General features: G+C 38.5%; 1 protein-coding gene across 1 annotated transcript in view; it reads left to right on the forward strand.

Annotated features, from left to right (window-relative positions):
- Positions 1–13,942, forward strand: part of DCHS2 (dachsous cadherin-related 2) — a 272,685-nt gene that overhangs the window by 119,807 nt on the left and 138,936 nt on the right. Inside the window, exon 3 of the mRNA XM_032248619.1 lies at positions 7,388–7,619. Within this exon, the coding sequence (XP_032104510.1) occupies positions 7,388–7,619 (232 nt within the window). The remainder of the gene's footprint in view (positions 1–7,387; positions 7,620–13,942) is intronic.

The raw sequence follows: 13,942 nt of genomic DNA on the forward strand, positions 1-13,942 counted from the left end.
TCCTGAGGGTTTGCTTACCCTCCTTGTTTTGGCTGTGGTTTTCTCCTTCTTGCCCTCTTGCCTGTCTTGCAGGTGTGAGGCTGAATGGAGACCCAGGCAGGGAGCTGTGTGCAGGAGGGAACACTCTTGGAAGCACTTCCCCTCCTGGAAATAGGTTCTTGTGAAAACAGTGCCTGGTGCAAGCCCAAGGATGCATTTTAAGAGACAAATTCTAGAAGAGTCCTCTGCATCATAGGCTTTTAACAAATCCCTAACCTTTACTCTGCACCTAAAATTGCCCCCAACATTCCTTATGTTTGCTTCAGAATGTATGGGGAGCAAGCAACATATGTGTTTTCATGTCAGTGTATGTGTATGTATACACATATAGTGTGTATATATATATATATATGTATAAAACATATATACAAATATAAAGTTAACCAGTGTGCAGTGCTTATTCTGTTGACTGCATAATCCTCATGAATTTCTTCTGTGATAAACTGAGTTTTTGTGGGATGGATTCTTCATCTATCATAATTATTCTTTGGCACATTAATTAGCACTACATATCCCTCAGAAATGCATAGTCAAAAAAGTTGGTAAGGAGAAAGATGACGAGGTTGGTAATGACTCAGTAGTCTTCCCCTGAAAGCAATGTAGACTGCATTCAAAGAATAAATTAACTCAGACAGGATCTTTTAGGTTTACATTGTTGGATTCTAGACCATAATGAATTTATTTAAAACATTAATCTGAGCCTTGCCAGAAGTCCTTTAACTTTATATTATTACCTTGCCAATCTATGGTTTTTCCTCTGATTCTCTCTTTCTAATAAATGTCCTGAAAGCCCTTTAGAAGAAAATTGCTGAGAACCCTTTGCTGGTGGCTATTAAGAGATTTTTATCTGCCAATAGAGGAATTTTTATTGTAAAATATGCCTGCTGTTCTTTGCCACTGCTCTATTTATCCTTGTGATAACTGTCAATATTGTTTTCAACTGAGTCACTTCTGTTCTACTGATTTTCCTTCTGAAATACTCTATTTTTGCTGCTACTGCTGCTGCTATTTATCTCATAAGTCATGAGAATGCTATAAAGTTACACAATGGAACCAAACAATTAGATTACATTGGCAATCAAGTTGTTTTTCACAATAAAGCTCTGTAATTTAATTATTCCATGCTTATATCTAATTTTCTGTTTCCTTTTCCCATTCATTTTTAATAAATAGATTTTTTTGGTGTATACGCTTATTAACACTCTATTTTTTGTTACATCCCGAATACTGTAGCTGACATATGTGTCTGAGATAAAGATATTTCAACTCCATCTCACCACTCAAGAGTTAAGGGAGGATTTTGTCAGACTAGCAATATAGGAAGTAAATGGACTGAGCTCTTCATTGTTGTATAGATTCATGAGAAAACTTGGCTACTGAAGTTGTACTTACAGTTTGTGTGCAATGCAGTTACTACTAAAACGTAAACTTGCTGAGTAAAAAGGCACACTCATTTTTATTTTCATAGATTATGTTCTTCCACTTTCTAACAAATGTTCAAGTGCTTATTCCTGTCTTTCATTTCCTTCATTGCCATCCTCCACCTGTTCTAGGAATAAGCAGTTGCCCCATCTCCCCATAGTCTCATGTTTTCTAACTAAATTGTGTGGAGCATATCTCAGATTCCCACCATTCTTTAATATATGACCAGGATGAATCCCGACATATCTTCAATACCCCTTTACCTCCTTCTAATCTGTAAGTGTCCCAGCCATTTATTATTGCCCATATTCGCCTCCCTACCCTGCCCAGTTCATCCCTTAATTTTCATCAGTCTCCTACTGATGTGATTTGGATCTGTGTCCCACTAAATCTCATGTCGAATTGTAATCCCCAAGGTTGGAGGTGGGGCCTTGTTGGGAGTATTTGGGTCGTGGGTGGCCTTTTCGTGAATGGCTGAGCACCATCCCCCCTTGATGCTGTTCTCATGACAGTGAGTGAGTTCTCATGAGAGCTGCTTGTTTAAAAGTGTGTAGCAACACCCACTCCCGCCTCCACCCCTGCCGCCTCCTTTCTCTATCTCTCATTCCTGCTCCTACCACGTAAGACGTCTTGCTCCCTCTTGCCTTCTGCCATGATTGGAGGCTTCCTGAGGCCTTCCCAGAAGCAGAAGCTGCTATGCTTCCTGTTCACCTGCAGAACCATAAGCCAATTAATCCTTTTTCCTTGTAAATTAATTCATCTCAGGTATTTCTTTACAGCAATGTAAGAATGGACTAATATACCTATCTGCCTTCTCTGCCCTTCCAAACGCTTCCACCATGCTCTTTGGAATTCATGGTCCATTATTTAGTAAACTCCTTTATAAACTTAAGCTGGTCTCTGTTCCTTTAACTTCTTGCCCTGATTAAACACAACCTGTCCTCCAAGGATACCCATTCCTTTCTGCGGTCTCACAAAGAAGCCCATATTCCACCAATCACAAGCTGGTAGGTAGTGAGTTGGGTGCCCTGCTTGTTGCCCAGGGCAGCAACCAAGTAATTTCTACTCCTTTCTCCATCAAAAATGAATTGCTTTTAAAGTTCTTGTTGTCTGTCTATACCATAGGTACCCCTCCTCTTTTGTTTTTTTGCTGTCATGATTTAGACCTCCTTATTACTTAGGACTTTTACCCCTTGTTCACAGTCTTCCACTTCACCAGTTTCCTCACCATTCTGGGAGATCTTACTATCTGTTTACTGAAAAACCCAACACCCTGAGCCTCTCAGTTCCTTGACTTTCTCCTTTCCAAGGATTGTCACCAGTAATTGCACAAGCTTTGACATCTTGGTTTCAAGCATGCTATATCCGATAAGCATTTTTATCTTTCTGTCTAATTTACTGTAGCATGTCTGCTCTAATCAATAATTCTTCTCCCATGTTAAGATCATTGATTTGTTACCGATCACTAAAGTCACTCAGTTGCAAACTCCTTTTAGTTTCCCCATTCAGTAGAACTCTCCTGGTAAAACCCCAGCCCTGTGTAAATCTGACTGCCTTTTCTGCCCTTGCACCTCAGCAGCTGAATGTACTTGGAGAAAAATAACAGGTCTGCTTCAGAGAGGAAGGTCTTACCTTCCTGCCATCAAATCCACTAACTTACCTGTGTATCAGCTCACATTCTTTGCCTTCTTTTCTGTTATCTTTTTAGATATGTCCTTGTTTGCATCAAAAGCAAATCTCTCTGCTGTTTAGGGTCCCATCCATTCTAGCCTTCTTACAGATATAATTTCTGTAATGATTTTCTCTTTTTTCCTGAATTATTAATTTATCACATTCTTTTGAATGACCCTCATAAGCATACAGGGTATGATAATATTCTCTATCTTAAAAAATACCCCAGATTCCTTTTGATGTCATGTACCTTTTCAGAAAACCATTTTATTCCTCTTCTTTCCTTCGCAGCAAGTCTACTAAGATAGTTGTCTCCATTTTCTTACTTTTCAATCTTTATTTGATCTATTTTTCCCTCCATACCTGTTGTATAAAACTGCTTTTCTCTCTGTAGTTACTGCTGTGCCATATCCTGGGATTCTTTATTTATTTTTGTCATATTCATCCTCTCAATGAATTTGAAAATATTCTTTGAATGCCACTTCTCTTGGATTTGGTGATATCACAACTTAGGTTTCTTTTTTCCCCCTTAACAACCTGGAACCTCATTTCCTTTCACCTTTGTTCACTGAATCATGAAATGTAGTCTGGAGTTCATTGACATAGAAAGCTCACTGGAATAAAACAGTAGCTCACCAGAGCTAAGAGATGTGAAGGAGAGATATTAATATTCTATTATTCAGGAATCTCAGAAGGCAAGAACAAAGAGAGTAGAAAGCAGACAATTATCAAAGTAGAAGTAACAGTAGAAAATGTTCCTTCTGCTGACTGCCCTAGGCGACCCTCCTCCCTCCAATATTGTATACTTTCAAGCTTGAAGCTTTCCCAAACTACTTTCATCTTTTACAGTATAACCTGAGGGAACTGGGTTCCTTACCATAATCCTAACAATTAAATAGTTAAAATGAAATAAAAATGCCACATGAATCATTGGTGGAAAAAAGAAAGGATAAGACAAAATTAAGATGTATGAAAATTAAGACGCATGGGATTTATGAAACGTATCAGCTACCTATTGCTGTATAACAAATTATTCCTGAAGCTAGCAGCTTAAAATAGCAAATATTTATGATCTCACATAGTTTCTAAGGGCCAGGAATCTGCAAGTGGCTTTGCTGGGTGGCTCGACTCAGAATCTCTTACGAGGTTGCATTATCAAAACAGTTTTCATGAGCTGAACAGAAATTTAGCTACACAGCATTGGGAAGTGCACACTCTCAGTGGATGGAGAGAAAATGAGTTTAAATCAGCGTTTCCCGCACTGTGTTCTGTGAGAAACTGGTTTCTTCCAAACTGTTTCTTCCAAAGGGTGTTCTGGGGCCTAAAAAGAGTGGAGAACAACTCAGAACTCACTCCCTCTAGAAATGTACATGCAAAAGGCTCTGTGAAAAGTTCTGAGGCAAAGAATGCATCCACTTAATTTGGTGAACTCAGCATTTTCCCACCTTTTTGTCTAAGGAACTTCTGTATTTTTTTTTTTTGTGTGTGTGAAGATACATCTTTTCTTCCCTACCCCAGGTACCTCTTTCTAAAATCTAGATTTGATCTTGTCACTTCATTAAGGACAGCAATAGTTGTCCTGTGTGGGCGTTTTAGAAGACATTAGAATTCTGTCTTTCTACATTTCATTTTTTCTGATATTTATGATATAAATAATACATTAGCACAGTAAATGTATATACAGTTTATTAACAGATAAAAATATATTTATAAAGAATGTAGCTGGGCCCAGTGGCTCACGCCTGTAATCCCAGAACTTTGGGAAGTCAAGGCGGGTGGATAACCTAAGGTCAAGTGTTCAAGACCAGCCTGACCAACATGGAGAAGCCTGTCTCTACTAAAAATACAAAATTAGCCAGGCATGGTGGCACATGCCTGTAATCTCGGTTACTCAGGAGGCTGAGGCAAGAAAATTGCTTGAACTTGGGAGGTGAAGGTTGCGGTGAACCGAGATTGCGCCATTGAACCCCAGCGTTCAATGGGCAACAAGAGTGAAACTCAGTCTCCAAAAAAAAGAATGTACACGCCACATTTTATACTGATGGAGTACTGATGGAGTCTACTGCTGTGTAGAATAAAGTCTGTCCTCCTTAGCAGTTAAATCAGGTGAGAGGAATCTGAATGCCAAGCCTGTCCTCTAGATTCTGTCTAGCCTCTGCCACTACACGCCCAGCCCTCTCTAGCCCCACTAGTGCGCCTACCTTACCCGCAACAAAAATGTGTTGTTCGATGACAATACGTTTCCTACTTTGTGCATCTAACATTTGCTTATTTTTTAGAGCATTGCCTGATTTAGGATCTTTGTTCTTAAAGATCTTAAGCTGGGGCAATATTCATTTCTTCATATTTTGCCTACTTTTTCAATACTTCTCTTACCTCCACCCTAAATGACTTCTTGAACTTGAGGGGAAATAGAGAAAAAAGAGGAAAGGGAAGAAAGAGAAAAGGGAAAGCAAAACTGAGAAAAAGGCCATTTGGAGCAGCAGCAGGGTCTATGGCAGATGTGAAGGAATATTTTCTATATGCTTATCACCAGTCTGCGGTCCCCTCTTACAGGTCATACCTGGAGACGTACAGGTTACTTATGGTGACTGCAGATGTAGGGCCAGCCTGCATTTTAAGCAGAAGGCCAGATGAATGAACTTGCATTGTTCTTTGTGGAGTCATAACCAGCCCCATTTCTCCTATTCTAATTGATGCCTGGCATGGCTCTGGCACTTTATTCAACTCAGGACATGGAAAATCATACTATTTCTAAAGTATTTCCCCATTCTTTTTTAGTTCTCAAAGCCTGGAGTACAAGGCATCTCAGAGCTCAGAGCTCAGAGCAGGAGAGCCATTTCTGAGTTTGTCTTACCTTCATCCCAAACAACCTTCTTTCCTGCCTTCCCTCCCAGTCAACAAGCGTCCCCTCTCTGTCTGCATGGCAGCAGCTCTTCCTCTGTCTCTTGCCAAATCCTCTTCTTCCTTTCCTTTTTCCTCCTTGCTCTGTGCCTCCCTGCCAGAGCAGAAAAAGGAAACAAAAGAGGAGGAGGGGGAGGATACATGAGTGAGAAAACCCAGGCTATTGTGACTTACCAAGGATTTTTGTCAAAGACGAAAGTGTCAAAATGCACCCGATAGAAATGGAAAATGGTGCTTTAAAGTAGGAACATGTGTTTTACTTTAGAAAAGTAAGAATTGCCGAGGATTATTTTCTTCTGTTTCATTTGCTCTTTCTTCTCGATTTTAGATGGGGGCAACACAAAATAAACAGTATGGGATCCACTTCTCATTGCTTTAGGTGCTGTATTCCCTTCTAAAACTTAAAAAATTCCGAATTCCCAAATAAATTCGGTCCCGAGTGTCTGGGTTGAGTACCTGCACTGCTCCTGTCCTCCTTCAGGCCCCGTCCAGTCTGAACTCGATTCAAAGAGCCTCCTCCTGCCAGTTCTCCCTCCTTCCACTCTGCTGCCCTTTAGTCTGTTCTGAACACGGCAGCCAGAGCAGTGTTGACACCTCAGTGAAATCAGGCCACTCCTGTGCTTAAACTCCTCCTGTGGGGAAGAGCCATGGTCCCTCCAGAGATCTGCAGAAGTCCCTGTGACCTGCTCCTGCCTCTCTGACCTAAGCCCTTCCTGCTTCCTTGCTGCGGCTGAGCAGGCCAGAGAGGCACACTGGGCTCCTGCCTCAGGGCCTTTTGGCTCAGCTCTTTCCTCTGCCTGTTACCCTTTCAGGTAACTGAAGTCTAGCTACCTGAAGTCATGTGGGTTGGTCTGCATGCCAGTGGTACCTTCCTAGCGAGGGCTTCACAGCGGCATCCCCCGCCCATGCTCCCTCACACCTTCTTCTTAGCACTTACCAGCAATCATTTAAAAATTATCTTAGGAATAAAAGTGATTTTGATTTCTTTTTGGACATCAGGACAACTTCCCTTGAATATATTTGGCCTCTACTATGAAATTTTTGCCTCACAGCTGCTGTTAGTGGAAATCTCATTCCATGCTTAAGAACCAGCAGTGAAGTACACATACCATGCTATTACATATGAATTCATACATCAAGGTTGAAAATAAAATGAATATATGGATGTGTTTGTGAGTGTGCATGTGTGTGTGTATGTGTGTGTGTATGTATACATATTCCTTTGAAATGACAAAATATGTATATGTTCAAATTGTATTGTTTCACATCTATTCTAGGGTCGTCGGCAATTATTCTATATCCCAGTGTTCAGCACAAACTCATTTGTAATCACTGCTCATTCATCCACCAGGGTGGGCTAAGTGCCCAAGCCTTTGTTCGTGTGGACCTGGAGGACGTGAATGATAATCATCCCGTGTTTAACCCATCAACCTATGTGACAAGTATCAGTGGTCAGACCCAGCCAGGCTCCGAGATCATCAATGTTCTCGCCACTGATCGGGACTCTGGGATATATGGGACAGTGGCTTATGAGCTTATTCCAGGAGATGTGTCATCCCTTTTTATCATTGACTCCACCACAGGTATGTGAACTTGGAACAGTTTTTATCCTTTGGATGTAAACTTTCTGCTTAACTACTTGACCAGAAAATTAGAAAAAGTGACATTTTTTCAATAACGGGGGTGTTGCAGGACTCACTTAACCTTCCAGCAGGCACTGAAGTATATTGAAAAGGGCTGAGGCTTTGTAGTTAGGTTAGACCTGGATCTGAGACCCAGCTTTGCCTACTGCTGATCTTGTGGTCTTTATTGGTTTCAGTGTCCTTACCTTAAACATAGTGTTATCCAGGCTCTGTGACTCACTCCTGTAGTCACAGCTACTTGGGAGGCAGAGGTGGGAGGATGGCTTGAGGTCAGGAGTTTGAGGCTACAGTGAGCTATGAAGCTATGATCAGGCCACTGTCCTCCAGCCTGGGTGACAGAGCAAAACCCTGTCTCCAAAAAAGAAAAAAAATAAATAATAATAATTATTTATATATATATGATTTTATATATATATATATATATATATATGGCACTGATAATACCTATGTTGCAAAGTTTTTGTGAGAGAACTAAAGGCAGTAATTTATGTAGAAATAGTTGGCCAGTATTTACCTTGCAAATGTTAATTTCCCTTTATTTGTATGATCATGCCATCTGAGAGTGACTTGGGGGTGACTGAGCCTCATTTTGATGTATTAATAGCGAAGATTAGGGAAAAGAGATTTGTACAGGCATCCAAAGTAGACCCTTTTCACTGTACTAGGTCTGGCATTCCCTTAGTCTCTTTGGGTTTTAGTTTCCTTGTTTTTAAAATGATACCTAATGCTCCTTTTAGTTCTCTACAATGGTAATTGAATATCTGCCAAAGAAGCCCAGTGGACAAGCTGTCTTTTAGAAATAATAAATATTTAAGAAGTTACCTTCCATGTTCTATTCATTAGCTTGTTGCTAACAAAATAATGGTTTAAATATTTGATTATAAGAAAATTTAAAAATTTTAAGTATATAATATGACATTACAATACTTTTGAGATGCACAGAGATACTCTGGTCAAAAAATGAAGGTGCAAAAAAAGAAAGAAAAAAAAGAAGCTTTTTCTTTTGCATTTTTTTCACCTGATCCAAACAATGGGTAGAATGTGTTTCTATTGTAATGATAATGATAATGTCAGATGCTACACTAGACATTTTCTGTGCATTGTCTTATTGGATCTTCACAACATGCTTTGTAATAGCCATACACGGTAGAAACAAATGATAATTTACACAGGAAATCTATGTGAATGTGCCCCCTCACCCAGCCCCATTAGGTAGAGAGATGCTGCTTCTGCCTGGAAACTGTGCTTTGTCTGGCTTGTGCAACTGGCCGGGGATTAGTTGTTTATTCTGGCAGTCTTTTTGAGGCAAAATTTTCCTTGCTCAAAATAATACACTGATGTGGTCCTTTTAACATTTCAAAGATCAGAAGAAAATACTTTTGTAGGAAATTAGTCTGTTTATCTGAGCTTTTTCAAAATTCATCTTAACTGAGGACTTAACTGCCCATCAAATCGTCAGGCCCTCTAGGGCACTAGCAATGCCAAAAATATATAGGTCAGCCAGTAATCAGGACACAGGATATAAAAGCATTTCACAGATTGTTTTAAAAAGACATTAACACACTCATCATTCGGTTTCCCCTGGAAGATCTGGAAAAATGAGCTATACGGTATTCTGTTTTTAGATGAGACCTCTGTTGCTGTCCTGGCCAAAGCCAGACTCATGCTTCCCTTCCTGGCAGCGACTAGAGCACAAACGCCATTGTTAATCGTGGAAAGCGCTTTATGTGGGTCATTATCTTAGGGAAGTTTCATGGAATTTTATTTTTAAGCAAAGACCAAATTTATCATGGAAATAGCCTTGGGTTGTTATTGTTGGCAGTTTTGATGCCTGTGTATTTAGATTGAAGACATTTCTCAGTCAAATAGTGCTTGGAATTTGGTCGCACTTAATCATAAGTCATGAGAAATTCATGAGGCCTGGTAGTGCTTTACTTTAACCTTTGGAAGAGAATGAAAAAGCACCATGACTAGCTATGGGAAAAAGTTGTCCTTTGAACAGGCAGTCTCTAAGTTGAATGGTTGAGTTCTGAAAGTTCATTTGTTGGTTGACAGCAACTGAGACCACATTGTATGTAATTGTGGTGTACAAGGTGATGTTTTGATATGAGTATATTGTGAAGTGATTAAATCAAGCTGGTTAACATACCCATCACCTCTCACACTTAGAATTTTTTGTGGTGAGAATACTTAAGATCTACTGTCTTAGCAATTTTCAAGTACAGAATACATTATTATTAATACATTATCATTGATGTATTAGAATACATTATTATTAAAGCTATACAATAGATCTTCAGAACTCACTCATCCTGTCTTACTGAAACTTCGTATCCTTGGCCAACATCTCCAATTACCCCAGCTCTTGGTAACCACCATTCTATGAGTTCAGTATTTTTGTTTTTAAACTGTTTCTCTGTTTCAATGAGTTCAATATCTTTACATGCCACGTGTAAAAGTGAGAGCATGCAGTAGTTGTCTTTCTGTTCCTGGCTTTTCTCATTCAGCATAATGTCCTTGAGGTTCATCTATGTTGTCACAGATGACAGACAGTCCTGTTTTAAGGCCGAATGGTACTCTATTATGTATATATACCACATTTTCATTATCCATTTTTCTGTGGATGGACACTTTGGTTGATTCTGTATCTTGGCTATTGCGAATAATGCTGCAATGAACATTCTAATGCAAATATATCTTTGACATACTGATTGTTTTTCCATTGGATATGTACCCAGAAGTAGACTTTCTGGATCATATGGTAGTTCTATTTTTAAGTTTTAAAGGAACCTCCATACTGTTTTCCATAATGACTGTAACACATTTTCTATATAAGTATGTTCTCAAAGAACAGAACAAGAAATAGTATTAGAATACACAGTTGACTCTTGAACAGTGCAGAGGGTAGAGATTCTGACCCTCCACATAGTTGAAAATCTGTGCATAACTTTTGACTCCCCCAGAACTTAACTGCTAATAACCTATTATTGATTGGAAGTCTTACCCGTAATATAAATAGTGGGTTAACACATATTTTGTGTGTTTTAGGTTTTATATACTATATTCTTAAAATAAAGTTAGCTAGAGAAGGGAAGTTGTTATTAAGGAAATTATAAAGAAGAGAAAATATATTTACTATTCATTAAGTAAAGGTCTTTATCTTCATCTTCATGTTGAGATGGCTGAGGAGGAGGAGGAAGGGGAGGGGTTGGTCTTTTGGTCTCGTGGGTAGCGGAGGCGGCAGAGACAGAAGAGGTGGAAGGGCAGGGAGGAGAGGCAGGCACACTTGCAACTGTCATTGAAATGCATCCATGTATAAGTGGACCCATGCAGTTCAAATCCATGTTGTTTAAGGCTCAACTGTAGTCTTCCTCTTCTGGATATTTTATTTCAGGAACCTACATAAAGCTGGAATTTCTTGCTTCCATCATATGGCTGATCTCTACAGAGGCTGCCAATGTAAACACAGTCACAAGCAAGTGCCTCTATCATATACTTGTGAAATAAATGAATAAATGACATATAGAAATATTGAAAAAGTAATTTAAATCTTTCCTAGAGCCTCTTAAAAATTGCATGGGAGTTTCATTGATAAATGGAGCAAAATTTTATTTAAAATCCTCTTTCTGAATCACAGCATGGTAAGTGATTTGATGGCTTATCCCCACATTTCCTCAAAACTCTCCCAAGACTTTCTCTCCAGCCTACCTGTGCTGGTACTTTACTTTTTCTTACCTCCCTTTGTCGCTGGATTTACTCCGTTCTCTTCCAGAATAACTCCCTGCCCTTGACAATGGGAATTTTCAACTAGTCTCAGCACCTTTCAATTGTTCTCCTTCCTTTTTAACCTAAGTTCTTATACAGGCAGGTTGAGATGTTATAGCATATGAGGAGAATATTAAGAATTGATGAGCCCATTTATACATTGTTACTTCTTGAATTACTCTAGAATTCTCTCTTAGAGATATTCATTTGCTTGCTGGTTCATTCATTCTTTCATTTTGATGCTTTCTCTATCAAACATGCTATTTTATAAACTTATATGCTTTCTGATATAGGTTTGTGTTTTCCTGCAGACAAAAGAGTTCTCATTGATCTGTTATGCCACAACCAAGACTTATGCATTAAAAATAGAGCTCTTTGACTTACTGTGTTCATCTGCTATGAAAATGTTTTGGAGAGAACTAGAAAGGGGTGTGGCAATGTCATAGTTGTTTTCTCTTGTGGGTTTATCTTCCTGTTCTGTTTCTGGTTTTCTGGGTTTGTTGTTGGTTCAAAGAATATTTTTGTAAAATGTGTTTAGGCGCCAGGAGAGAGATACTGAGTTGAGCCTTCATTTCTCTTATTCTTAGTTCACTGGGTTTCTTTGATGTGGGCACAAGGCAGACCACACTGTTTTGAGTTTTAAAGGGAAGAAACACAAGAGGCTTATTTATTAATAGCTCTTTTTTCATGTATTTTTAATCCCATTTTGTGAATTATATGTAGATTTCTTCCTCCATTGTTTGAAGTGCTCTCTTTAGTAACATGAAGAGAGCAGTTCTTTGGCTTTGGGGTTTGTCCTATTTATTTTGTAGTTTTATAATGGAAGAAACTACTTTTTTTTCAACTTCTTTTTTAGATTCAAGGGATACATATGCAGGTTAGTTACCTGGGTATGTTGCATAATGCTAAGGTTTGAAATTTGGGGAATTCAGATCATATTAAGGCAACAGATAGGTTTCAAGCTTTTGGGTTGGTCATTTATTGTTATCCCAAAATATCTCTCTTATTAGGGCAACCTTTGGTTAAATCATGTGGTTTATCTCTTTTTTTATAGAAACATGTTAATGACATAAACACGAATCAATAAAGGTCATAAACAGAATGTAGCTTATGTATTCAAGGAAAAAATGGAAGTCAGTTCATCTGTTCAATACATATTTATTCAGTGCTTTTTATGTTGCAGGCAGTGTTCTAGATGTTTGGGATACATCAGCGAATAAAACAGGCAAGAATCCCTGCTTTTGTAGCGCTTGCAGCAACAAGCTTATGTTGCCTGTCCTTTGTCTGTTCTATGTTTAGTTGTGGTGTACACAAAATCCAATTTTAGCACTACAGAAAAACAAGTAATTAAAAGGACATCAAACTGCCAGACAAGGGTAGCTGTGCCTCAGTGTTTAGTTGTAATCTTTTGTTTGTATCGGGTGTGTGGATTTTAACATGGACTGTAAGTAATGTAGTACAGACTCATTTTCTGTATTTCAAGGGCAGATTCTTTTCCAATGTTAGTTTTATGCTCAGATTTTATACCATGTAATGATTCTTGTAATTCTTCACGAATGCCACCTTCCTACATTTAATATTGAACACTCTGACATATAGTTAATAAATTAATACCACACTTCATTTCATAAGGGATGTGAGCCTGTTCCCGCCAAATAAATGATGACTTTCTTTTATTTGCAAGACAGATCCTAAAATTAATCATGAGCACCTAATCAGTGTATGTCACTTTCATAGGGAAAAAAAGCATGTTAGAGAATTTCCTTATTAGCCTTTCTAGTATAAGATCACAGACTTATAAAGATGGAAAAAACCTTAAAAATAAGCTCCTTCATTTAGTGGAGGAAGAAATTGAGGCTGGAAGGGGTTTGGTGACTTATCTAAAGGGTACACTGTTAGTGATGATGGAATTGAACTTGAACCCCATTCTAGACCTGTGATCTGCTTCTGTGCTTCTCTGTCTTAGATAATAATAGTTTTCAGTGTCTTTTCCATATGTAGTATTGCTTATCTGAGTCTTACATTAGTTACGTGGGATAAACAAGGTGAATATTTTTATGTTCATCTGCAGATTAAGAGACTGAAGACTCTGAAAGTCTTAGTGACTTACTCAGAGACACAGTAGTAAACCTGACACTTGAATTTACTTCTTGCATTTCCATTTCAAGGCTTGTTTCAGTATTATGACTTACAAAAACACTAAAGATGAAGCTAAGATAAATATAAATTCTATTGATTCAACTAAATAGGATAGAAAAATGATCTCTCATTGTGACAGGAATTTCTATGTATGAGACTACCTAAACACCAAATTATCTGTTGAATTTTATTTACTCTTTCCAATTGAATAAGTAGAGCTCAGTGGACTTTTCCAAAACAGGTACATTTTTCTTAAACTTTTAAAAAAATCCTCAATATGAGATAGAATTTGAAATCCATTCTAGTTCTTTCAGCCAGCACAACTTAGCCACCAAGATTTGTGTGCAAAATAAAGAGCA

This window comes from Sapajus apella, unplaced genomic scaffold (assembly GCF_009761245.1).
Source record: "Sapajus apella isolate SASKATOON/1434 unplaced genomic scaffold, GSC_monkey_1.0 scaffold67, whole genome shotgun sequence".
Taxonomy (NCBI): domain Eukaryota; kingdom Metazoa; phylum Chordata; class Mammalia; order Primates; family Cebidae; genus Sapajus; species Sapajus apella.